Raw genomic sequence first — 26,168 nt, 5'->3', positions numbered from 1 at the left:
AGAGAGAGAGAGAGAGAGAGAGAGAGAGAGAGAGAGAGAGAGATTTCATTATAAGGAACTGACTCATGTAATTGTGGAGGCTGGCAAGCCCAGACTTCACAGGGCAGGTCTGATGACTGAGAAGTTAAGTAAGAGTTGATGTTCCGTCTTGAATCCACTGTCCATATTGGGGCAGGCTACAGACTCAAGCTGGATCTGTTACCGCCTGTGGCAGAGCCCTTCCTTCTTTGGGAATCCTCGGTTTCCGTTCTTCATGCCTTCAGCTGATTGAATGAGTTGTCAGTTGTGGTTGAATCAGTGCCAAATTCCTGGGAAGCCCATATGTGTCTGGGTAGATCTATGCCCCATGGAGTTTTCAATGGTTGATTCTTCAGAAGTAGATCACCAGGCTGAAGCACCTCTGGGTGGATCTGAATCCCCAATATTTTGACTAGTAGTCCAGTGCTTAACCAAATGTACTGCCCAGACCTGATTGGATGAGACCCACTCATATTCAATGTTAATCACATCCAAATACCTTCATAGCAACATGGAGAGTTGTATTTGACCAAACAGCTGGACAAGCTGAATCATACACCGAACCATCGCACTCACTCGTTCCCTCGGTACTTCTCTCTGGCCTGTGTTCAGCCCTCTGGATACCTTCTCCTTCTGGCCCGCTGATCTTCACCCGCAGTGACTTTAGTATCTTCTTCAGTGTGCTTTACCAATCCAGAGGACATAAACACAGCCCTTTTTGAAAGCATAACTGTTTTGATTGGCTGAGAGTAATTATAGTCAAGCATAGCCTGAAAGCGCCTTAAACTGCACAGTTGGTGGCTGATCGATTCCATGTCAAATAGCAGTTAAGCATCCTTGAGGGACTCAAATTGTGTTCCTTTTCAATGTTCTTTGAGTTTGAAGAATAGAAAGATGTCTTAAGGGGCAAGATCAGGGTTGTAAGGTAGATGGAGTAAGATTTCTCAATGAAATTCTCACAGGACAGCCCTTGCTGCCTTCAAAGGAAGAGCAGGTGCGTTGTCACAATGGGAAAATTTCTCAGCGCAACTTCCCTGGCCTTTTCCTCAGCCATGCAGTTTCCAGCTCTCCTCAAACTTCTTCATTCTAAGCCTCTGTGATTGACCTGTGACCGTCAAGAAAATTCAGATTACCCTTTTGAATTCCCAAAACCAGTCACCATCACCCTGTAAACAGACCTATCTGCCTTGTCCAGCAAGTCCCCTGGGAAGTCATTGGTTTCGGGGTATTTTCCACATTCTATTCATTTCTTTCAAATGTTTTGTTGTGAATTGGGTAAAAGTTTACAGAACAAATGAGTTTTCCATTCAGTGAGTCAGACACATTTTGGGTCTTGTCACGGATTGCAGTCCTCACAGAGGACTCCCACTTCTCCCACCTCTTCCCTGTATGTCCCATTCCCATTCCTCCTTTCCTAGCCCTTCCTGACTTCTGAACTTTGTCTTGGGGCAAATGCTGCCCTTTTGATGATTCTGAGGCGTGCCTGGCCCTCCCGTGTTGTTGTTCATCGTGTAGACGCGTCTACTGTTGGGCTAAAACTTGAATCACAGAGGTAAGCTCATTTCCAGACCTGAAGGATGACTAAGGCCCAGAGTCTCGTGGGTTCCACGAGTCTCTATGTGACCCATAAGCCTGGGTTTGGGTTACAAGTTGGAATGATAACCACAAGGCCAGCAGTGTGAATCCAACAGCCACTCCATGAGACATGATGAGGGATCCGAGGCAGCCTCGGAAACGCATAGAGTCACTATGAGTCGGGGTTTGCGGTGAGTCCAAGTCAAGTGTGTCACTGCGTGGACGTGTCTGCAGCCATCCACGGATGGGAGAGACATGTTTAAACATGTTTGTTTTGGAATAAACCCATACGTGTATGAACTTGAACCATAATAGCAGTACATTTTTACTTACTCTCATATTTGCCTACATACATGCATATATTGTTGTTGTTTTTGACCCATAGTGACCCCATATAGGGTTTCCTAGAAGCAGCTGGTGAGCTTGAACCACCAACCTTGTGGCTTCAACCAACTTTGCAATCCAGCGCATTAACCCGTAGCGCCACACCGGAACTCCACATACATGTATATACCCACTCATATATTTTTGTTGTATTTGCTTTTATTTTTCAAAATTATAGATTCCAAACTAATTACCAACAGGTCTTTTTTGGTGTGCACTTTTTGGTGACATCATTTACCATCATCAAGCTGTGTGCTAATGCTCAATCTTAACTGTCCATGTCGCCTAGCTAATTCCTACTCAAACACGTATGTCAGCTGAAACATCAGTTCTGTTACCAGGTCTCCAAGTTGTATGTCTTTATATTGTAGACCACATATCAAGATCTCTAATTATACAATACAAATGGTTAAGCGCCAAATTGTCTCACTATTCTAACCAACCCCAGATGCAAGATTTCTCCTGGCTGAGAAGCACCAGTGTGTGTCACACTTGTGTTCCTAATGATTATCAATGTGCCTGGAAGAATATGTCGTTGTTGTTGTTGTTAGGTGCCGTCCAGTCAGTACCGACTTATAACAACTTTATGGACAACACAATGAAGTACTGCCTGGTCCTTTGCCAACCTCACAATCATGCTGTTCATGATCCTATTGCTGCTGCCACTGTGCCAATCCATCACGTTGGGGGGCTTCCTCTTCTTTACGGACCCTCCACTTTACTAAGCATGATGCTCTTCTTCAGGGACTGAAGTATGAGAGACAAAGTCTGGCCATCCTGGCTTCTAAGAAGGATTCTGGCTGTACTTCTTCCAACACAGATTTGTTTGCTCTTTTGGCAGTCCATGAGTGTTGACGGCTGATCAGAGCAAAATACAGTCTGACAACTTCATTCTTTCCCCCATTTATATGGGCATTATATATTGGTCCCGTGGTGAGGATTTTTGTTTTCTTTACATTGAGGTGCAACCCATACCAAAGGTTGTGGTCTTTGATCTTCATCAGCATTTTAAGTCTTCTTCACTTTCAGCAAGCAAGGTTGTATCGTCTGCATATCTCAGGTTGTTAATGAGTCTTCCTCTAACCTTGATGCCACATTTTTCTTGATATAATCCAGTTTCTCAAATTATTTGCTCAGCATACAAACTGAATAAGTATAGTGAAAGTACACAAGCCTGACATACACCATTCCTAATTTTAAGCCATTCAGTGTTCCCTTGTTCTGTTCAAACAACTGCCTGTTGGTCTAGGTACAGGTTCCTCATGAGCACAGCCAAGTGTTCCGGAGGGTTCATTCTCCGTAATTTTGGAAGACTAGAAAACATATCTATATATAGTTTGGTGGTTCAGACCTACTCAGATGTACCTTAGAAGAAAGTCAAGCTTAGCTCTCGGCTTTTGAAAGGTCATGGCCATGAGAATCAGCTATGGAGCTGTTCAACTGTGGCACGTATGGGGTCGCTATGAGTAGGAATCAACTTGATGACAACTATTTTTACTTTTCTTTTGCTTGTGTTTGTAATTAAGGAGCATTGGTGATGCAGTTTGCTGACCATGGGGTTCAAACCCACCAGAAGCTCCTCAGAAACACTATACTGGGCAGCAATGGGTGGGAACTGACTTGACGGCACTTAACAACAACGCATGTCTAGTGTAGTGGTTCAAACCCACCCAAACATACTTCAGAAGAAAGTAAGGCCTGCTTCGAAAAGGCTGCACAGCCTTGAACAATTTTATGGAACAGTTCTACTCCGGCACACCGGAGCTACCATGAGTAGGAATCAAGTTGAAAGTAGCTATTTGGTTTTTTTGTTGTTGTTTATTTGTGTTTTAAATTAATAATTGTTATCTGACTTTTCACACATCATTGGGTCCTTGAAGGCAGTAACCAGGTCTGTTTAGGTCAAGATTTCGCATCCTCAGCAAGACGGATGCTTTGGGGCCAGGTAATTCTTTGTGGAAGATGCCCTGGTGGCACATTGATTAAGCGCTTGGCTCCTAATCACCAAGGTCTCTGTCACTTTAAGGGAGATAGATGTAGCAGTCTGCTTCTGAAAAGATTCCAGGGTAGGAAACCCTCTGAGGCAGCTGGACTCTGTCCCCTAGTTGGAATCCACTTTGCAGCAATGAGTGGGTTCATTATTAGGTGTAGGAGGCTGTCTTGAGTATTGTGGGATGTTGAGCAGCACTTCTGCCCACTGGATGTAAATAGTCCATCGCACCCCAGTGTGATCATCAAAAGATGACTCCTGGCATTGTCCAATTGTCCTGTCTTAGAGGTGAGCTTTCACCTGGTTGAGAACCACCAGTGTAGGTCAGTCTCTGCCTTCAGATAGGGTTCTAGTCCAACTCCTTTGTAAGTTGGCTCAAATGTTAGTCAAATACCTCCTTTTAAGAAATTTTCATTATCATTGCCTTTTGCTCTCGGTTCCCTGATAAATCCTAACATTGAACTATGCAAATGACCATCTGATATTAATAACACCAGAACAATATCATTGTATGTAGGACATACGGTGAGGCTTCAAAAGGATTATGGGAAATTCCATTCTCTCTTCCCATTTTCCCCACAAACTTTTGGCGGCCCCCTCCTTTAAGCACCTCTCTATATGTTTTGGAGTACCAAATGTGCGGTGTGTTGGTGAATGAACGGCATGAGTACGTGGACTATCAGCAAGCTTCAGAAGGCACGGCCAACACCTCCCACAGCCAACTATTGTCCAGCTGGTCTTCACAACAGTCCTGGGGGGAAGAGCAAGCTCCCTGTTGTCTCCCTGTCTACTGGAAAAGAGCCGCAAGTGAGCACATTGATACCCAAAGCCCCACTACTGTTGATCAAATAAATACTGAAAACACCGTGGCAACACACAGAGATGATACACTTGTATGAAGGGAACCAGCTTTCTTTGAGTCTCCTGACCTCTACTGATCAATTTCAGTATCAGGATTCAAGCTGCTGCCTTGAGTCACTCCCCACTCATGCTGATCCCAAGCATCCGAGTAGAACTGCATTCCATTGAGTTTTCAATGACTGATTATTTGGACCCAAACCACCAATCCTTTGGTTTGCAGCCAAGATTATTAGTCATTTGCATCACCCACGGACTCCTAAACTTTAAAATGCAAAACCACTTGCTCAAGGCCAATTCAACATGAAGGATTTGTAACCAAGAAACGAAGCAACATCTTGTCCCCAGGTCTTTCCAAATTAGATTATATTCCAAATCCCATTCCAAATCAGGCTTGGCCACTCTACATTTTGTGGTCTTGATCAATTAACAACATGAGTCCTCCAAGGCTTCCACCCTGCCTCCCCACACCCACCCATCCCACACACAAGCCACCATTGGGGCAAGGTCAACTTGGACTCATGGTAGCTCCACACATTCCATTTGTGTCAGAGTGGAACTGTACCCCAGAGTACCGTGTCGTTCCTTCCTTTTTTTAAATAACATGTTAAAGTACTTTCAGTGAAGGTTTACAAAGCAGTTCAGGTTTACACTCAACAATTTCTACACAGGTTGTTCAGTTGGTTCTATTCTTCACAATGTGTGTGAAACCTCTCATTATTTCTATTCCAGTTGTTTTGTTCCCACAGGGTTTTCCATGGCTGATTTTTTAGAAGTAGATCACCGGGCCTTTCTTTCAAGGTGCCTCTGGGTGACCTTAAGGAGTTCTGGTAGTGTAGTGGTTACGAGTTGGGCTGCTAACCTCAAGGTCAGAAGTTCAAAACTACCAGCTGTTCTGTGGGAGAAAGATGAGGCTTTCTGCTCCCGTAAAGATTTACAGCCTCAGAAATCCTGTACAGGGTCACTATGAGTCAGAACCAACTCCATGCAATATCACCTGGGTGGACTTGAACCTCCAACCTTTTGGTTAGCAGCCCAGAGTGTTAACTATCTCAGTCTCCAAGTGCCCTCATTTCAAGTGTCTTCTTCCATCTGTTTCCTATTCACAAATTCCACACTCATTCATGTATTCAGACACACATGCATGTGCACACACACACACACCCATGCAGAATTGTATGCTGATAAGGATTACCAAATATGTCACTTTGGGGACGAAAGAGTGCCTGACCCAAGTCATGATATTTTCAATTGCGTCATATGCATGTGAAAGCTGAACAGTGAATAAGGAAGACTGGAGACTTGATGCCTCTGAATTGTGGTGTTGGTGAAGAGTATTGATGGTACCAGGGGAGTTAGAACACTCCTCAGAAGTGAGGGTGGTGAGACATCATCTCACATGCTCTGAGCATCTTCATATCTGGAGGAACCAGTCTCTGTAAAAGGACATCATGCTTGGCAAGTAGAGGGTGAGTGATAGCAGAAGTCCTAAAAGGAGGAATGACACAGTGGCCGCCACAATATACTCAAACATGACAAGAAATTGTAAGGATGGGGCAGGGCCAAGCAGTGTTTTGGTCTAGATATGTTGATTCTCTATCTATCCTATCTATCTATCTATCTATCTATCTATCTATCTATCTATCTATCTATGTATCTATCTATCTATATCTATCTATCTATCTATCTATCTATCTATCTATCTATCTATCTATCCATATATCCATCTATCTATTGATCTATCCATCTATCCATCTATTGATCTATGCATCTATCTATCGGTTGTTAGCTGCACCATCTTCACAGTTGTGCATGGAGTTGCTAACTGTTGGAACTGACTCAATGGCACCGAATAACAACAACAAGGATTTCCATGAAAATAAAACACCAAGTAAACCTATGACAACTAACTCTGAGTTCCATTTCTCTTCCAGGGAACTGGACACTTCCTGCCATATCTGCCGTACCGAGCTCTGTGATCCCTCGGAATGAAACAGCGAAGGTCCTGTGCAAAGGAACTCCTGAGTCCTATCAGTACAGCCTGGAGATTCTGAGAAACTCTAAGTACCAGGTGGTAAAGAAAAACTTAGGATTTCAGGAGGTGTCTGAGTTCATCATTCACCCCATGGATACAAATTCTGCAGGGCGTTACCGCTGCCAATATTGGACCCATAAAGGGTTGTCCAAATACAGTGACATACTGGATTTGGTGGTGACAGGTAAGGAGACATCTAGCATCTACAGCCCTCAGTTGTTTTTTTGTTTGTTTTTTAAAAATGTTTTATTGTGAAATATATGATACTTTACATGGGAGAACATTAGTTTTACATTCATTCTATTGTATATCGTTTCATTGCCATGGTTACAATCCCCTCCATGCATCATCAACCAACCAAAGGGTATACACTACAAGCCTGCCCCCCTGGTCGTCAGCACACAGCTCCTCTCCCTCCCTGAGTCCAGAGTCCCCAGCTGCTCCATCTCTCCATGTCATCGTCTCTGCCTCCATCTCAGGCATCACTGCTTCTCTGGGTAGGGTCCCGCTCTCCGCTCTTCTCCGTTGATGGTCCTAGGGACCTCCGCTCCTAGACTGGAAAATTAATCACTTCCTTCCTGCTATAAAACATCTACCTTTACATGTCCAACCCTCACAATCAGTCCTGATAACAATTATTCACTATTGTATCACAAGAGACCCATCTGCATTTCATTTCATCAGCTCTGCCTAGACAGATTGGATACTACTCACTGGAGATTCTGCCTTCCTCTGCACCCTCTGGATCTAGGTTCCCTCTTGAAAGCTTGTAAGCCAGTCACTTCTTGCCTTTGTAGCCCCCTTCCCCCCATTTTGGGTAGCCAATGTCCAAGTTGCCCATCTCTGTCTACTCTGTGTGGAGGGGGTCAGTTGTTTTTAAAAAATAAATTTTAATAAACTTTGTCCTTCTGAATAGTTTTAGATTTACAAAAAATTCAAGACGATAGCCTGGAGAGTTTGCGTCCTGTTTCCCTTACTGTTGACTTGTTGTTAGGTGCTTTTGAATCGGTTCTGACTCATAGTGAAGTGTCAACCCATCTCTTTGAGGGTCTGCCTCCTTTTGTGCTGATCCTCTACTTTGCCAAGTGTGATGTCCTTCTCCAGGAACTGGTTCCTCCTATAGTGTTGTTGTTGTTAGGTGTCATCCAGTTGGTTCCAACTCATGTTGATCCTGTGAGCAACAGAGAGAAGCACTGCTCAGTCCTGTGCCCCTCTCACAATTACTTTAAAAGCTGAGCATGTAAGGGAGAAGGGAGACTAGATGAATGGAAATGGAACAACCAGAATGAAAATGATGAGACTGCTCATGCCTTGTTAAGAATGCAACCAATGTCACTGAACAACGTACGTAAAGATTGTTGAATGGAAACCAAACCTGCTGTGTAAACCTTCACTGAGAACACAATTAAAAAATTTTTTTTTTCAAAGAAAAAAGAAAAGGAATGTTCCCCATGAATTCTTCTATGGAGAATTCCCATTCTGGGAGCAGGAAAGGTCAACATCTTCCCTTCTCTTAGGAGGCATCAAACACAGGGGGCAGGGTTGATGGAAAAAGAAAACTCTCACTAACAGTTCCTGGTCTTCTTTTTCAGGCTTGTATGATGAACCCTTCCTCTCAGCTGATCTGGGCCAGGTGGTGGTATTGGGCGAGAACATTTTCCTCCAGTGTGGGTCAGCTAACATCCCATTTGACAGATTTTCACTGACAAAGGAAGGGAGTCCAATTGACCTGCCACAACATCAAAATGGGACACATCAAGGCACGTTCACTCTGGGTCCCGTGAACCACGACTTCTCAGGGAACTATAGTTGCTATGGCTGGTTTAATATGAGCCCCCATGTGTGGTCGTCTCCTAGTAATGTCCTGGAGCTTGTTGTCCCAGGTAGGTACATCTTACCCCAGCTCTAGAGCCTCCCTGTGCACTAGACTGTGACTCAGCATGCCGCCATTTTTATACCATCTTGAGTTCCATCCTTTAGTTTTATGTTGTCTTGGTTCTCAGGGATCTCTGGTATTGTAATGGGGGAGCACTCAGCTGCTAATGGAAAGGTTGGCTGTTGAACACTCTAGGGGTTTCATGGGAGAATGATCTGGTGATTTGCTTCTGTAAAGATAACTGTGCTGTTATTGTATACCATTGAGTCCATTCCAACTCCTAGCGGAACCTCTCGCACAGAGTGGAACGGCCCCATGGGGTTTCCTAGGTTTTGATCTTTTTAGGTACAGATCTGTCTCTAGGTCTTTGTCCCATGGAGTCACTGAGTTGGAGTCGACTCAATGGCAGCAGGTTTGTATAAAATGCCATCAAGTGATTTCCCATTTATATGCTGTTTCCTTTTTATTATTTAGGCAAGTTTTATCAAATTAAGGAAATCTTTCCATTCTTAGTCCACTAATGTATGTACATGCATGTAATTAGATAGAGATTTGTAGAAGGAGTTCTGGTGGCACAACAGTTAAATGCGTAGCTACTAACCCAGAGTTGGTGGTTCGAACCCACCCAATGGCTCCACAGAGGAAAGACTTAGCAATCTGCTTCTTTATGGGGTAGTTCAACTCTGTCTCACTGGTGACTATGAGTTGGAATTCACTTGATGAAACATAATAGCATCTATTTATCTATAGCTATACCTTTGGGGCCGTGGGTTAATGAGCCAGACTGCAAAGCTGTTTGAACTGCAAGGTCGATAGTTCAAGCTCACCAGCTGCTCCTCAGAAACCCTATACAGGGTTGCTGTGGGTTGGAACTGACTCAATGGCATTTAACAACAACAACAACAATACCCATGTTAAAGGAGCTCTGGTAGTGTAGTGGTTAAGAATCGGGCTGCGAACCTCAAGGTCAGCAGTTCGAAACTACCAGCTCTTCTGCCAGAGAAAGATGAGCCTTTCTGCTCCTGTAAAGGTTTATAGCCTTGGAAACTCAGTACAGGGTTGCTAGGAGTTGGAACCGACTCCAGGACACATCACCACCACCACCACCTTACTCATGGTAAGGAGCTCTGGTAGTGTAGTGATTACAAGTCTGGCTGCTAACTTCAAGGTCAGCAGTTCGAAACTCTCAGTGGTTTCATAGGAGAAAGATGAGGTTTTCTGTTCTCATAAAGATTTACAGCCTCGGAAACCCCACGCAGGGACGCGTTGAGTTTGAACCGTCTCCACGTCACACCACCAGCACCATACTCATGTTGTTGTTGTCGTCATTAGTTGCCATCAAGTCTAATAGAATGAAATATCACCTGGTCCCACGCCGTCCTCATGATTGTCAGTGTGTTTGAGCCCTACATCATGATTGCGTCAATCCAATTAGATCCACACCTTTACTATATCTATACACCAGTCTATGTATCAATCTGAGTTTCTATGTATCTGCCTATCTACCTACCAACTTTTCTAGATGTTGTCATTGTTAAGTACCAACAAGTTGGTTCTGACTCATAGCCACCCTGTATAGGATTTCCAAGGAGTGGCTGGTGAATTTGAACTGCAGACCTTGGGGTTAGCAGTCCAGTGCTTATCCTATAGTGCCACACCAAGACTAAGTATTTAATAATATCAAATGCTTAATTTGAATCAATCTTGAGTTGATAGGTTTTTTTTTCCTGTTTTAAAACCCATATCACCACACTCTTTGATGGGCTTGTGAGGCTGAGTTTATGATTCACCTTTATGTAGACAGTTGAAGTCACCAGGCTTTAACTTGGGTATCTTGTGTCTTTATGAGCTTTGTTTAACTTGTTGATAGGTAGTTTTATTAACTAGACTACATGAGAGTAAGTTTTAAAAGTACGCATTGCTACTAAGGGTCTAGTTCATACACGTTCAAGTCCAAACAAAACGTGTTGAAACATGTCTCTGTGATCATTGGGTGACTGAGGACAACGAGTTCTCTCAGTAAAACACTTGTCTCCATCTTGTTAGAGTGCCTTAAAAAAATAAAAGGATCCTAAGAAAAAAGTGTTGTGCAAAGACAAGCTTGCTTAAAGAGCTGGTCTTTTTATCAGTCTTTTAAGCATTTTTAAAGCTAATGGAGATGATGTTGTGGAAAGCATCCTACTGGGGATCAGCATTGCATTTATTAATACTATTCAGAGAGCAATCAAAACAAGGACTACCAGAGGATCTGGCGGAGCAATTACATTCAAGGCTGAGAGGTCAGAGCACAAGGTTATGGCAACTGTTTGTTGGAATCCTAAAGGGGTCATTTTGATAGATTTCCTCAAAGTACACATGAACTGATTTATCAGGAAGAAGTGTTAAGACAATTGAGAACTGCGTTGGTAAGAAAAAGACCAGAAAAATTACACCAAATATATATTTTTCCCATCATGACAATGCACTTGTGATGGAACTCAATCTTTGAGTAGTAAGTCCCACGAGAATTTTGTTGGAAAGCCTTATCCCTTCCATTCCACGGAGTCCTGGTGTGGCGCTGTGGGTTCATGCACCAGACTGCAAAGCCATTTGAACTGCAAGGTTGGTGGTTCAAGCTCACCAGCTGCTCTTCGGAAACCCTATACAGGGTCGCTCTGGATCAGAATCGACTCAACAGCATTTAACAGCAACACCCATTCTACAGTCCTGATCTTAGCCCTTCAGACTTCTTTTTTCTCCCAAACTCAAGGAACATGATTTGAATTCTTTGATGATGCCAAACTGCCATTTGATGTGGCGTAAATCAAAGAACACATAATTATTCAAGGGAGGGTTGTTGTTGTTGTTAGGTGCCTACCCAGTCCTGAGCCAGCCTCACAATTGTTTTGCTTGAACCCATTGCTGCTGCCCCTGTGCCAATCCATCTTGTTGGGGGTCTTCCTCTTTTTTGCTGACCCTACACTTTACCAAGCATCATGTCCTTCTCCAGGGACTGGTCTCTTCTGGCAACATGTCCAAAGGGTTAGAGAGAAGAAAACCCAACAGTTACAAGTATATTGACTTAGACGGAGGATATGTCAATTAACGATAGTCTCCCATTTTAATAGTTTTGTTCAAGAAAGAGTTCTTTGTCTTTGTGGCAATGAGTCTTTACTTGCCTTCATATTTTGTTCAGTTGTACATGGGGGTCACTACGAGTAAGACTTAGCTTGACAGTATCTAACTACAACATATGAATGGGCCTTAAAACACTGTGTGTGTGGTGGGGGGATCCATTATTGTTCAAATTCTTTATTTCCATGAGCTTTTTGAGGCTTCCATGTATTACATTCCCACCAGTTATCTGTAGGTTTGTAGTATTGTGGTGTGGTGTCTCGGCACAGATGAGTAGCTCCAAAACTGCATCAGTTTGTTGAAAGATTTCAATTCATATCCGTCAATTCCTGGAGCCTTATTGGACTTTTTCCTTCAGAGCCGTCATTTCTGGTTCATACTCAGCCTCTTGAAATGGTCAAACATTAACCATTTCTTTTTGGTGTAGAGACTGTCTGCGTACCTGCATACCTTCCATTTTCTTTTGATGCTTTCTGCATCATTCAATATTTTCCCATAGCACGCTTTAATGTTTTAAATTAAGACTTGAATTTTTTTCTTGTTCTTTCAGCTTGAGAAATGCTGAGTGTGTTCTTCCCTTTTGGTTTGCTAACTCCAGGTCTCTGCACATTTCATTATGATACTTGACTTTGTCTTCTTGAGCTGCCCTTTGAAATGTTCTGTTCAGCTCTTTGAATTCTTCATTTCTCCATTTACTATGCTGGAGAGCAAGGTTCAGAGTCTATTCTGACTCCCAAGTTGGTTTTTTTCTTCATTCTGATCTTCTTAATGACCTTTTGCTTTCTTCCTGTATAATGTTTTTGATGTCATCCTCTTACTCCTCCGGTCTTTGGTTATTAGTGTATAATACATCAAATCTCTTCTTGAGATGGTCTCCCCATTCAGGTAGGGTATGTTCAAAGTCATAGTTTGGCTCTTGTGGACTCATTTTAATTCTCTTCAGCTTCAGACTGAACTTTCATAGGAGCAATTGTTATTTTCTACAGTCTAAATCAGTCCTTGTTTTGGCTGATGATCTTGAACTTGTCCACTGTCTCTTTAACAGATACAGTCTATTTGACTTCTGTCTATTCCATCTGATGAAGTTCATATGTATAGTCATCTTTCATGTTGTTTAAAAAACTACATTTGCAAAATTCTATCATGCAATCTCCAGCATTATTTCTATTACCAAGGTCACATTTTCTAGATACTGAAATACTCTTTGTTCCCAACATTTACATTCTAATTACCAGTAATTATCAATATGTCTTGGTTGCAAATGTGATCAATTTCAGATGAAGAAATGGGTAGAATTCAGTTTCATCACCCTTGATTTTAGTGGTTGGTGCATAAATTTGAATAATAATGGTATTAACTGGTCTTCCTTGTTAGATGTATGCATATTATCCTATCACAGACAGCATTTTACTTCAAGACAGATCTTGAAATTTTTTTTTTTTTTTTTTTAATGATGAATATGACCCCATTCCTCTTCAATTTGTCATTCTGGCATAGTAAACCATGTGACTGTCAGATTCCAAATGGCTAATACCAGTCCATTTCAGCTCACTAATGCCTAGGATATTGATCTTTATGTGTTCCATTTCATTTTTAGCAACTTCCAATTTCCCGAGATTCACACTTCATACATTCCGTGTTCTAATTATTAATGGATGTTTACAGCTATTTCTCCTCAGTTTGAGTTGTGCCCCATCAGGAAATGAAGGTCCCGAGGGCTTTACTCTACCTGCGTCATCACAGTCAACTCTACTTTGAGGAGGCAGCTCTTCCCAGTCACATTTTGAGTGCCTTCTAACCTGAGGGCCTCATCTTCTGCCACTATGTCTGACACTATTCGGGTGCTATTTATAATGTTTTCCTTTTCCAGCACTTTATCTGACAGTGTTCCGCTGCTACTCATAAGGTTTTCAGTGGCTAAATTGAAAACCACAAGGTTTTCAGTGGTTAAAGAAGGAGTCCACCTCTCCTAGTCTTAGCTTTTCTGGAAGCTCAGCTGAAAGCTGTCCAGCATGAGTGATATTGAAAATACCTGTAGCATCACTTCTAGCATCACAGCCACACAGAAGCCACCCCAGTACCACAGGCTGATTGATGAGAAGCTATACAACTGGTATTTCAAATACCACTGGAACCTGTGATGGGTAGGTTCCAGTAGAACTTTTAAATGATTTTCTTCAACACACACTGAAATGGAATTGTGAGGCGGATTCACCTTTAAGTGGACAGCTGAGGTCACCAGTCTTTAAATTGGCTAGTCTAATTTAGTCCAGACTAAAACCAGCTCCTAGGAAACCCTATACAGAGTCACTATGGGTCAGAACCGACTCAATGGCACTTAACAACAACAACAACAACAACAAGACAGGTTAGGAAGAAAGGTCTGATGATCTACTTATGAAAATTAGCCAATATAAACTTTATGGATCATCCTTATCTGATATAGTGCTGAAAGATGAGACCCCGAGGTTGGGAGACACTCAAAGTACACGGAAGCTACAACAATGGATTCAAACATACGAATGATCATCAGTGTGTTGTTCGTTGTACATAAAGTCACCATAAATCAGAGGCAACTGAAGGCAGCTGACAATAAAATGTCTCTGAGGGAAACATGAGTCCATATAGTCCATGTAGCAAATTAAGGAGGACAAAAATATCCCGAGAGCAGCAATGTCTTGCAAAGCATCACTCAATACAATAAATAAAGTTGATCTCATGTTTTCCAGTACCTACTTCCTGGGTACCAACAATGATGTACCCTTTCTCGTGTATGAGGGAAGAAAAGAAATTGATGTATGGGGTGAAGAAGGCGTATAGGTGAGAATTAAGTGTTCTGTATATTTGGAGATACTGCAAGTAAATGATCAGGCATTAAGTAAACTCACCAAGGGAGGGGCAAATACAATCTCTCTATAGACATTTTCTTCCCTGAGACACCCTTAGGAATCACCATTCATCACCCAGGAATCCAGACTTACCAGTAAGTTTGCTGCTCATAAGCCAATGACATCATTGAAAACAAGTCAGAATGGGACCATATTTTCAGATAAAGGAAATAAGTTCCCATTTCCGGGCTCTGGGATTAGAATGTGGTGGAACATGACCAATAACCAGTTCTCTTTTTTATTTATGTCTCTAGACACCATGGGCCGGGATTCCATAATGCAGAATGTAATCCAGCTAAGCGTGGCGGGACTGGTCCTTGTGGCTCTCCTGGTGATATTGGTTGAAGATTGGCACAGTCGTAAGGTGCTACTCAAGGAAAATAGACAAGACTTGGCTGAACCAAACTGGAGTAAACAGGAGTGTCCAACAGAATGGTCCCTTAAACCAGCCCCTGATAGCCACTGGGTAGAGATCTGGAGATGAAAGTACACATGAATCAGAACTTGTGGAGTTCTACAAAGCAACCTGGAAGACTCAAGAGAGAAAGAGCCTCTAAGGAACTTCGCTCTGCATTCAAACACATCAAATGATGTTTCCTTATGGCAATCCGATAGACTTCCCATCCCATCGCTCTGCATTCAAACACATCAAATGATGTTTCCTTATGGCAATCCGATAGACTTCCCATCCCATCGCTCTGCATTCAAACACATCAAATGATGTTTCCTTATGGCAATCCGATAGACTTCCCATGCCGTCTTCCTGAACAGTGGTTATAATTTCCCATTTTCACTCTGCTTTTAAATATTCTTTTCATTTTCCTCCTCAATATTTATTTCTCACATTTTTTGAAATGAGCACCTAAGATATTTAATAAATCCCCTCTTGATCCTTAAGTTATGTTTTATGCATCGATAAACTAAAAAAAGTGAATGCCATCATTCTATGAGATTTCTTCCTTTCTGTTTTTCTATTTATATGAGATTCCTATACAGCATACCACACATATCATATCTTGGTGTGTGTTTCATGGAGTCCTGGTGTGGCACCATAGGATAAGCACTGGCCTGCTAACCACAAGGTTGGAGGTTCAAACCCACCAGCTGCTCCTTGGAAACCCTATACAAGATAACTGTGAGTCAGAAATGACTCAACAGCACTTAACAACAACAACATTGTTTCATCTACTAATTTTTTCTCCATTTAATATTTTTTATATAACAGGGTATTTATATAATTTTACCATTCTGGGGCTTAAGATTTTTCCACTGTGCACCTGGGTGTAGGCAAATTCTGATAGGAGTCTGGCAACTTGGGAGCCTCGGTGAGGGTCTGGACTAGTGTTCATCATGAAACTAGTTTCCAGTTTAAGGAACTCTGGTAGTGTAGTGGTTACAAATAGGGCTGTGAACCTCAAGGTCAGCAGTTCAAAACCACCAGCTGTTCCATGGGAGAAAGATGAGTCTTTCTGCTCCAATAAAGATGTATAGCCTTGGAAACCCTGTACAGGGTCGCTATGAGTGAGAACTGATTCCACGGCACACAGCCAGCCAGCCAGCCAGTTTCCAATTTAATGAAGCTTGTTCATCCACACGGAGATTTTATAATATGAAAAATCTTAGAAAATTAATCTTCAATATTGAACTATTGTTGTGGTTGTTAAGAGCCACTGAGCCAGTTTTGACTCATAGCAGTGCTGTATAGCATTTTCCGAGGAGACCACCTTTTGGCTAGCAGGTCAGTACTAATCCTATAGCCCCACACTAGGATTCCAGAAACCAAACCCCCTGCCATCACATTAGTACCCAGGTTTCCGAGGCTGTAAGTCGTTATGGGGCCAGAAACTCTCCCCTTCCTCCTGCAGAGCATTTTGTGGTTCGCAGCCCTACAAGTTCCCCATTCTCCCACCTCCATATTGAACTGAGAAGGTAGCGTTGTATCATTTGGAGTCATGCAGACCTCTGTAACAAATAACTCACCACATCATTCTGGCTGAAAGTGAGATTATTGTTTATTGCCATGTTGATTCTAACTCCTGGGAACACCACGTACACAGAGTGGGGTCTTCAAGGTTGTGGTCCTTCAGAAGCAGAACACCAGACCTATCTTTGAAGGCATCTCTGGGTGGGTTCAACTACCAACCTTTTGGCTTGTAGTCAAGCACTTAAATCTTTGAATCACCCAGGAACTCCCAAAAGAATATTAAGTTCTGAGGTGGTTGTTCTTAGGTATCACTGAGCTGATTCCAACTTACAACCACCGTATACGCACAACAAAACTAAACACGCCCAGTCCTACGCCATCCTCACAATTATTATGCTTGAGCCCATAGCTGCGGTCACTGTGCCGATCCATCTCATTGGGATCTTCCTCTTTTTTTGCTGACCCTCCACTTTAATATGGTTTCTGCACTGAAATCCTCCTGGACCCAGGAGACAGAGAGAGAGGGAGATGTAACAGAGGAGACAACGATGGATGAAAATGCAATGGTAAAGAGATCATGTGAGACAGCAGAAACCAAGAGACCGGGATGACATCACTGCACGGAGCTAAGAACAGGAACACTTGCCCAAGAAGGCCCCATACAGGGCCCAGCATCCGACGGTGAGAAGAAACTGTTCTGATCAAGAACTGTATCCTGAGTTGTACCTGCTACTTCCCTAATAAACCACTTAACTATAAATACAGTTCTTAAGCTCTGTGAGCTATTGCAGCAAATTAGGGAACCTGGGGTGGGGGGAGATAGTTGGTGTTAGAGATGATGGAGTGATACAGCAGTGTGGAGAAGTTAGACACTTGGGACATCTTTAACCGCCACTTCAAAGGGACCAGTGTGCATTTAAGGGCTCAGCTCTCTCGTTACATGGGTTGGCCAGTCTAGCTCCATTGACAAGTGCTCAGAGGCACCCCACTCCACCAGGAAGGCTTCCGGCACTCTTGCGCTGTGGAGCTGCACAACCACTGTAGCTAGCCCACCACACGAGCTTACACACGTCTCCTGTTTCTGCGGGTGCTTCCTCTCCATCGCAACTTCTCGTCATCCCTAACTATCTCTGATTCTGCAGTTCTCTCTGTCTCTTGGATTTAGGAGGTTCTCAGTGCCGGGACCCTGAGTCCAAAGGACACACTCCATTCCTAGCTCTCCTTTCTGGGTGTTAGAGAAGTCATAAGACCATGCATGACGCGAGGGGCCAGATCAAGGAAATCACTGCCCTGCAAAGCTTTTCCTTGTTCTGATTCTTATCGGATTCCAGCTCCGACCGTGGGTTACTCGAGGGAGAGGTGAGGAGTAAGTGATTAGGTAAGGGACACAAGCTGATGGCAAGTGACAAAGTTTATTAAAAAGTTCCAAGCTTATATAGAGCAAATCTGCCAAGTCATTGTGGTTTTGGCTAGCTCACAAGTTTCCTTTTCCCCGAAATGGCTCAGGTAAATTCACCTGTAAGTTTCTAGTGCTGATGTAACTGTTGCTAGGCAAGTTTAGTTTCAAGGTAGTCATGAGCCTTGGAAGGCTCTGGCTTCCTACAGATTCTCAAGTGTTTGTGGGAAACGGCGCAGTCATACACCATTACAGCAGTTCTACATGTACGATTTGGCGACCGTGATTACATTCAAGTTGCAGAGTCTCACCACCATTCTCATAGATTAAATTGTGCCCCCACCCCCACTCCAAAATATTATATGTCCACATGTTTCCCAGTGGTCCGGCAGATGTGATGATGTAATTTGGCAGTTGTGTAGTGATGTAGTCATTCCTTTATATGGTCTGATGTGAGCAGCCAATCGGTTATCCCTGTATTAGTGAAATGTAACATCCTTATTCACATCACAGCCCTGAGCCAATGTAAGGAGAGTTTCCCTGGAGTGTGCTCTGCATCACCTTTGATCATACAAGCGATGCAAGGAGAGAGAAGTAAGCAGAGAAAGAAGGACCTGACTACCTCCGAAAAAAGACGAGCCAAGAGTGACATCCAGCCTTTGGACCCAGAGACCCTGCACTGAGAACCTCCTAGATCCATAGGAAGATGATGCCAAGACGCATGGAGATTGCCAAGGGATTCTGGGTCCACAGATGCTGAAGGGAGACAAGGACCTTCTTCCAGAGGTGACAGAACTTTCTCCTAGAGCTGGCACCCTAATTTGGGCTTCTAACCTCCTAACCTGTGAGAAATGAAATGTATGGTTGTTAGAGACCTCACCTTGTGTGAGAGAGGCACTAGATAACCGAGACAACAATTACACAGTCTCAGTGCCCCCTAGCTTCTACCTAAGCTTGTGAGTTGCTGTTGTCAATCTGATCTCACCTAGGTAAATATGTAAAAGAACATAATGCTCAAGGCAGATGTAGTTTACTTATCTTTGTTGTGATTGTTGTTAAGTGTAGTCCCGACTCATAGCAACCCTGTATAGAGTTTCCAAGAAGTGGATCATGGGTTTGAACCCTTGACCTTGAGATTAGCAGTCTAGTGTTTATACTACAGAAGCACATTAGAACTCTATTTTACTTACTAAGATAAATTAATTTGGGAGGAGGGCCAAAGAAGACTTCAGTAGATAGCTTTGGTTTACGACAGGATAGTCTTGGGACTCTGTGACCTTACTGAGTGATTCTCAGGGTTTTGTCTGTACATTGCCTTCTACCTTCCCTGGGCATAATGTCTGCCTTCCAGAAGGTAGAATTTAACCAAAAATTAGTTTCTGATCAAGCAATCATCAGCTAGACCACAGGTGTGGTCAGCGGTGTCATAGTTTCCATGCTCTTTAGCCCTTGGACCCTGTGGTTAGAGGTGGAGGAAGAGCTGTGGACTTGTTCAAAAGATCAGTGTGAAAGCCCCGTGGTGACAGGCGGTAGGCATCACCCACCACTTCCTGTGTGTCTGCCTGGACTGCTGGACCTAACCTTCAACCAGATCCTCCACATTGCCTTGATAGACTCTGGGTTATGCCATCCACACTCCCTTCCTTGCTCTGCCTTGGTGAGTTTTTGTATGGAAGAAAGATGGAATTCAGAAGCGTGAATGAGGGTGGGGCAACATCTCTCATTAACCATCTCTTACAGGGCTGTGTCTGAACCAGGTGATCAGCTCCCCGCTGTGTAAGTCCCTTCTTCAAAACCTCAGAAGCACTTGTCTCGGTTCACATTGAATAGCCACCTGCCAACCAATGGAGTTCTGGATGGCGAGGAGGGTTTGAGGTCTACCATTGGGTGGAAAGTAGGGTGATGGTAGTTATGGGAAGAGGACCGTGTGAAATTCCAGTCTCTGATTCCTTTTCAGATGCTCTCTCAAAACCCATTGTTTGGGCCAAGCCCAATTCCATAATTCCCAAGGGAAAGCCAGTGGCCATCTGGTGTCAGGGGATCCGAGGGGCTCTTGAGTACCAGCTGCTTTATAAGGGACAACTTTCTGCCTTGAAGAGACAGAAGTCACCTGAATTGAAGAACAAAGTCCTATTCTCCATCCCTGCCATGACATTACACACGGCAGGAGGCTATAGCTGCATCTATCTAAGTGGGAAGATCTGGTCAGAGCAAAGCGACACGCTGGATCTGGTGGTAACTGGTAAGAGACGACAATAAACTTCTGGTCCCATTCTCTAGCCTTGAAGCCTTCTCCTCTGCCTGAATCCTGACAGTATCATTCATTGGTGGTGGTGGTTATGTGCCATGGATTCGGTTCTGACTCATAGCGACCCTGTGCAGGGTTTCTGAGGCTGTAAATTTTTATGGGAGCAGAAAGCCTCATCTTTCTCCCGCGGGAACAGCTAGTAGTTTTGAAAAGCTGACCCTGAGGTTAGCAAGCCCATTCATAACTGCTACGCTACCAGAGCTCCTTATCCCCTTGAAACCCTTCCACGGCCTGCTCAGGTAGTTTGTCTTAGAGCCAACCCCTTCCTAGGTGTGTAGGAATGAGAGGATCTTCAGAGCGAGTGTGTCCTCTATGCAAATTTATCCTAGGTCAGATTTCCAGGATACACTTTGAGATGGATATTTTTTTGTGCATGTGGTATTACTGGGAAATGTCCTCAAAACTATACCTGTGTTAGGTAAGAGAAGAAAGAACAACATAAGGAGAAGTTGGACTATGATTCCTTTTTAAAAAAAAACAACTTTTTATTGTAAATGGGGTGAAGGTTTACAGAGCAAATCAGTTTTCCATTCCACAGTTCATACACATTTAATTTCATGTCATTAAGTGTAATCCTCACACTCATCCCATCTCTACCTCTTGGTTCCTGTTTCCACCTCTTCTTTCTTAACCCTTCCTGCCTTCTGAACTTTGTCCTCAGATGAATACTGCCCTTTGGATCTTGAATGATTGATTGTCTGATGGAACTCAGACCTCCTGTGTTGATGCTGTTGTTCATCTTATGTTGTTACTGTGGTTGTTTTTAGGTGCCATGGAGTTGGTACCGACCCATAGCGACCTTATGCACAGCAGAACGAAACACTGCCCAATCTGGGGCCAACCTCACTACTGTTGCCACACTTGAGCACATTGATGCTGCCACTTGGCCAATCCATCTTGTTGGGGTCTTTGTCTTTTTCTCTGACCCTCTATCTTACCAAACATGATTTCCTTCTACAGTGACTGGTCCCTCCTGACGATATGTCCAAAGTATGAGAAACGAAGTGTGGCCATCTTGGCCTCCAAGGAGCACTCTCGCTACACTTCTTCCAAAATGGATCTATTGGTTCTTTTAGCAGCCCATGGCACTTTCAATATTCTCCTCCAACACCATAACTTAAAGGCATCAATTCTTCTCCGGTCTTCCTTATTCACTGTCCAGCTTTCACATGCATATGAGGTTATTGAAAATATCATGGCTTGTGTCAGGCACACCTTAGTTCTCAAGCTGACCTATCTATTGTTTGGCAAAAGATTGAACCCCGGGGGTGAGTTTAGTTCTAGGCCTGAGGGTTACTAAGGAGTAGTCTCAGGCTTCCATCAGTATCTACCTCACCAGTAAGCCTGGTCTTTTTTTTTTTTTTATGATTTTGAGTTTTATTCCATCCATATTTGTCTCCCATGCTCTCCAAGCTCTTCCAATGTGACCCTTTCCAGAGCTGTTCATAGTGGTGGGGAGACATGCAGTTCTTCTGGGGTCATGGAGGCTGGGGTTCGAATGGTCCATGCGTCCCTCAGACTCATTGCTTCCATGTGACTTTGCTTTCAATAGGGAGAGATCAATAGTTGCACCTCAGATGGTTGTTCACCAGCTTTTTTTTTAATTAAATGTTTTTATTTTGCATTGAGTGAAAGTTTACAGGGCACATCATCAGCTTCACATTCAACCATTCATATAGCTTGTTTCATTACATTGATTATTATCCCCGCCATATATCATCTGTTTCTCTCTATCCTCTTTAGCTTTTTTTTTTTTTTTTTGGATGTGGGGGGACTTGGCTTATTGGAATTTACAGTCTCGGCTTTTAGGGAAAGTTTTTACATTTGTCTGTGGATATCCAGGGCTCATGTATGAGATTACTAACAAGCATTACTGAATAATCAGATGAGGGACAGTTTGTTATGTCTACTAGGTGGCTAGAGTCTGATCCTCAGAGCATATGGTTTGGACGGTCAACAACGCTTGGGCCCACAGGGGCTTGGCCTCCTGACCGGGTCTGTGCTGTCTGCATCTGAATCCTCCTTATTTATTGATTGTTTAAGGCTCACCAGCTTTTAAAACCCCTACCAACTACCAATTTTTAAAGGAACACTTTCAGTTCCTTAAAATGAACTCTTTCTGAAAGGGAAGAACCCTTTGGTTCTCCAAACAACCTTGGAAGCTAAGGTCTGGAGACACTTGGATTCAGTGAACACAAGTTTGCACTGTTTACAGTGCTGCAGGAAGATGATGCCCGAACGGGAGAGAGAAATCACCCGAATACCAGCGATATTAAAAGAAGAGGCTTTATTGCCAGCAGAGCATCAGTGGACTAATGTCTCAAATGCCGAGCTCCCCAAAATAGCTTTCATACTAGCTTTATACAGGATTACAAAGGGTGAGTGGCAAGCCCACCTTGTTATTTTCTCATTGGCGGTTCCTAGATAAGCAGATTTTTACAAAAACAGAGGCTGTTAGTTTCCTTTGTGTGTGACCTAGGCCTCAAGGTCTTAAGGGGGGGGGTTTCCTCCTTCATGCCTAGGCCTCAAGGTCTTAGGGTGGGGGCCTTCTCCCTCAACAGGAGGACCTAGGTGCTCAGTACCTATAGGATGGGATTCATTCTCCCAGACAAGTGAGAAACTGGTCCTTCTCTCCTCATCCAGCACGAACTTCTGAAAGGTCACCTCACCCCACAATGCTTGTAGTAAACCAAATCCTGTTTCCTGATTTTCATATCATGGGGATCTGTTCATTGAAATGTACTTTTGTTAACTTCTTATTGTGAATTGGATGAAGGCTTACAGAGCAGTTTTCCCTTCACCCAGTCTCACCTTTTGTTTCATTGGTTGCAATCCCCACAAGGTAACATCTCCTACCCTACTTCCTCTCTGCGTTTCCTGTTTCCATCCCTTCCTTTTCAGAGCTTTGTCCTTGGGTAAATGTTTGTTTGTGTTTTCATATCTCAAATGGTTGATTATTCTTAGGTGTGCCTACTTCCTTGGTGTTATTTTCCCCCCTACAGACATCCCTATTGTTTGGCTGAAAATTGTACCATGGGGGTGAGTTCATTTCTAGACCTGAAGGCTGACTAATGGTCAGAGTCTTGGAAGATGGGGTCTGTTTTCCCCCCCTGTGTCACAACCCTAAGGGCACAGAGTAAATCTGCCCCATAGGGTTTTCAAGACTATAATCTTTACGGAAACTGACTGTCACATTGTTCTCCCGAGGGACAGTTGGTGGGCTCAAACCTCCCACCTTTCAGTTAACAGCTGAATGCTCAACCACTGTACCACCAGGACCCATTGCAGTGTAGTTGTTGCTGTTAAGTGCTGTTGGGTCTGTTTTGACTCATAATGACCCTGTGTGACACTAGGTTAATGCGCCAGACTGTAAAGCCGTTTGAACTGCAAGGTTGGCAGTTCAAGCTCACTAGCTGTTCCTCAGAAACCCTATACAGGGTTGCTATGGGTCAGAACCGACTTGACGGCACTTCACAACAACAACAGCATAGGATTTCCAATGAGCGGCTGGTGAGCTTGAACCGTCGACCTTGTGGCTCAAACCTACCTTGCAGTCCAGTGTATTAACCCACAGCGCCACACCAGGACTCCTAATGACACTTGAAATACCAAAAGAGCAGATTAGACACAGAGAGACCCAAGGACAAAAGAAGAAAGCTAGAGGCCAAGAGGAGATCACCCAGGAACCCAAGAATACCAAGATTAAAGAAATTAAGACAAAGATTTGCCCTGTGAACAGACAGAAATAGAATTGGTGCCCTAAATTCAGACTTCTAATTTCATAAACAGACTCCTGTTGTGGTGCTGTAGGATAAGCACTGGACTGTGGACCACAAGGCCGGTGGTTCAAACCTACCAGCTGCTCCTCGGAAACCCTAAGCAGAGTTGTTATGAGTCAGAAAAGACTGAGGACGTACATTTCAGTTCTTTAAAGCTATCCGCTGCTGGGATTTCTTGTCAGCAAACAGTACTTGAGGCTAAACAGTGGGTCTGAGATGAAATCTGGAAATGTGTGTTTCTAACAAAGTTTCAGATAATGTTAATGCTGCTGGTCCAAGGACCAAACTCAGAACCACTGACCTAGGACAATTGCCAAAGAGGGATTCAGTTGTGAGCACTCCTTTGCTCTTCAACACTCTAAAAAGGTCTTGTGCAGCAGATTTGCCTAATGCAATATGTCCTTTGATTTCTTGACTGCTGCTTCCATGAGTGTTGATGGTTGATCCAAGAAGAATGAAGTCCTTGACAACTTCAGTCTTTTTTCTGTTGATAAGAATGTTGTTTATTGATCCAGTGGTGAGGATTTTTACTTTCTTTACATTGAGATGCAACCCATACCAAAGACTATGCTCTTTGATCTTCATCAGTAAACGTTTTAAGACCTCTTCACTTTCAGCAAGCAAGGTTGTATCATCTGCATATTGCAGGTTGTTAATGGTGTATGCTTGTGTGTATTTTTGCCAAAAGGGAAAAAAAGTGATTGGTTTGAGCTACAACCTACATTGGTATGGATTTGTTCACACAAGAGCAAGAGCCCTGTTTCCACTTGGAATCACATCCACATTATACTGTGGGTTAAGATTCCAACACCTATTTGGGGTGCTCAATTCAACACATAACAGTTAACAGGTGATGAGATAAAGATGTCTTTACCTTTCAGGGATGTATGATGTACCTACCCTCTCGGTGCAGCCTGGGCCTCAAGTGATCTTAGGAGAGAGCGTGACCTTCCACTGTAGCCTGGAAACTGCAACCAACACATTCTTTCTACTCAAGGAGGGAAGAAGATCCAGCTTCCCACAACAAAGATACGGGAAACAACAGGCAGTCTTCTCCATGGGCCCCATGACGCCAGCCCACAGAGGAACTTACAGATGCTTTGGTTCTTACAACGACTTCGCATGGTCTTTCCCCAGTCCACCGGTGGAGCTCCGAGTCACAGGTGAGAACACCCTCAGTGTTCCTCTAGTCCTCCCTGGACCCCTACGCCCACCTCTGCCAATGATGGGAAAGGTGGGCTAAGGGATACTCAGAAAATGCTGCCAGATACCGGTCCTTACTGCATTTCCTTCCTAGAAGCTAGTTGGTCATTCATGAGGAAAAGAACCAAAGGACCAGGGAGGCGGAGGGTGTAGGCGGTAGGTAACCAAACCAGATGTTGTGAAGTAGACTCCAATGCATGGTGACCATGTGTGTGCCAAAATTGAATTGGACTTCATAGGGTTTTAATGGCTGAAGTGGGTCATCAGAACTTTCTTCTGAAGTACCTCTGGTGGCGGTGTGCCGTGGAGTTGGTTCCATCTCATAGAGACCCTGAAATAAAGTTTCCGAAGCTGTAAATCTTTACGGGAGCAGAAAGCCTCATGTTTCACCTGTGGAAGTGCTGGTAGTTTCGAACTGCTGACCTTGAGGTTAGCAGCCCAACTCATAACCATTACGCTACCAGAGCTCCTTGTGCTTCAACTCTACCGCTGCAGTCTTTATTCCTTAACCCTGCTATAATCTTTATCTTTAGCAACTCATTTCAAAATGGATCCAGAATCAGAGGTATGTTGTTGTTGATATTGTTAAGTGCCTTCGAGTCAGTTCTGACTCATAGTGACCCTGTACAGGGTTTCCAAGGAGCAACTGGTGGGTTTGAACCCCCGACCTTGCTACTTACAGTGGTCAAATGCTTATCCTAAATAGCTCCATACCAGGACTTCAATTACAGGTCTACAGACTAGGATTTCTCCCAAAATGGAGAAATTTGGTTAGAAGGGCCATCATCAAAAATTAACTGCCTCGCAACTACCCAAAGAC

The 26,168-nt window shown here is 43.5% G+C and overlaps 1 protein-coding gene across 1 annotated transcript in view; it reads left to right on the top strand.

Annotated features, from left to right (window-relative positions):
* The window catches only part of FCAR (Fc fragment of IgA, receptor for), a 28,149-nt gene extending 2,761 nt beyond the window's left edge, over positions 1-25,388 (top strand). Inside the window, exons 3-9 of the mRNA XM_006868304.1 lie at positions 6,760-7,044; positions 8,453-8,743; positions 14,993-15,158; positions 19,672-19,715; positions 19,799-19,834; positions 20,016-20,300; positions 25,027-25,388. Of these exons, the coding sequence (XP_006868366.1) occupies positions 6,760-7,044; positions 8,453-8,743; positions 14,993-15,158; positions 19,672-19,715; positions 19,799-19,834; positions 20,016-20,300; positions 25,027-25,388 (1,469 nt within the window). The remainder of the gene's footprint in view (positions 1-6,759; positions 7,045-8,452; positions 8,744-14,992; positions 15,159-19,671; positions 19,716-19,798; positions 19,835-20,015; positions 20,301-25,026) is intronic.
* Positions 25,389-26,168: the final 780 nt, after the last annotated feature.

The sequence above is a fragment of the Chrysochloris asiatica genome, unplaced genomic scaffold (assembly GCF_000296735.1).
Source record: "Chrysochloris asiatica unplaced genomic scaffold, ChrAsi1.0 scaffold00116, whole genome shotgun sequence".
Lineage (NCBI taxonomy): Eukaryota > Metazoa > Chordata > Mammalia > Afrosoricida > Chrysochloridae > Chrysochloris > Chrysochloris asiatica.
Note: the sequence above shows the minus strand (reverse complement) of the source record. Positions and strands in the feature narration are given on the sequence as shown.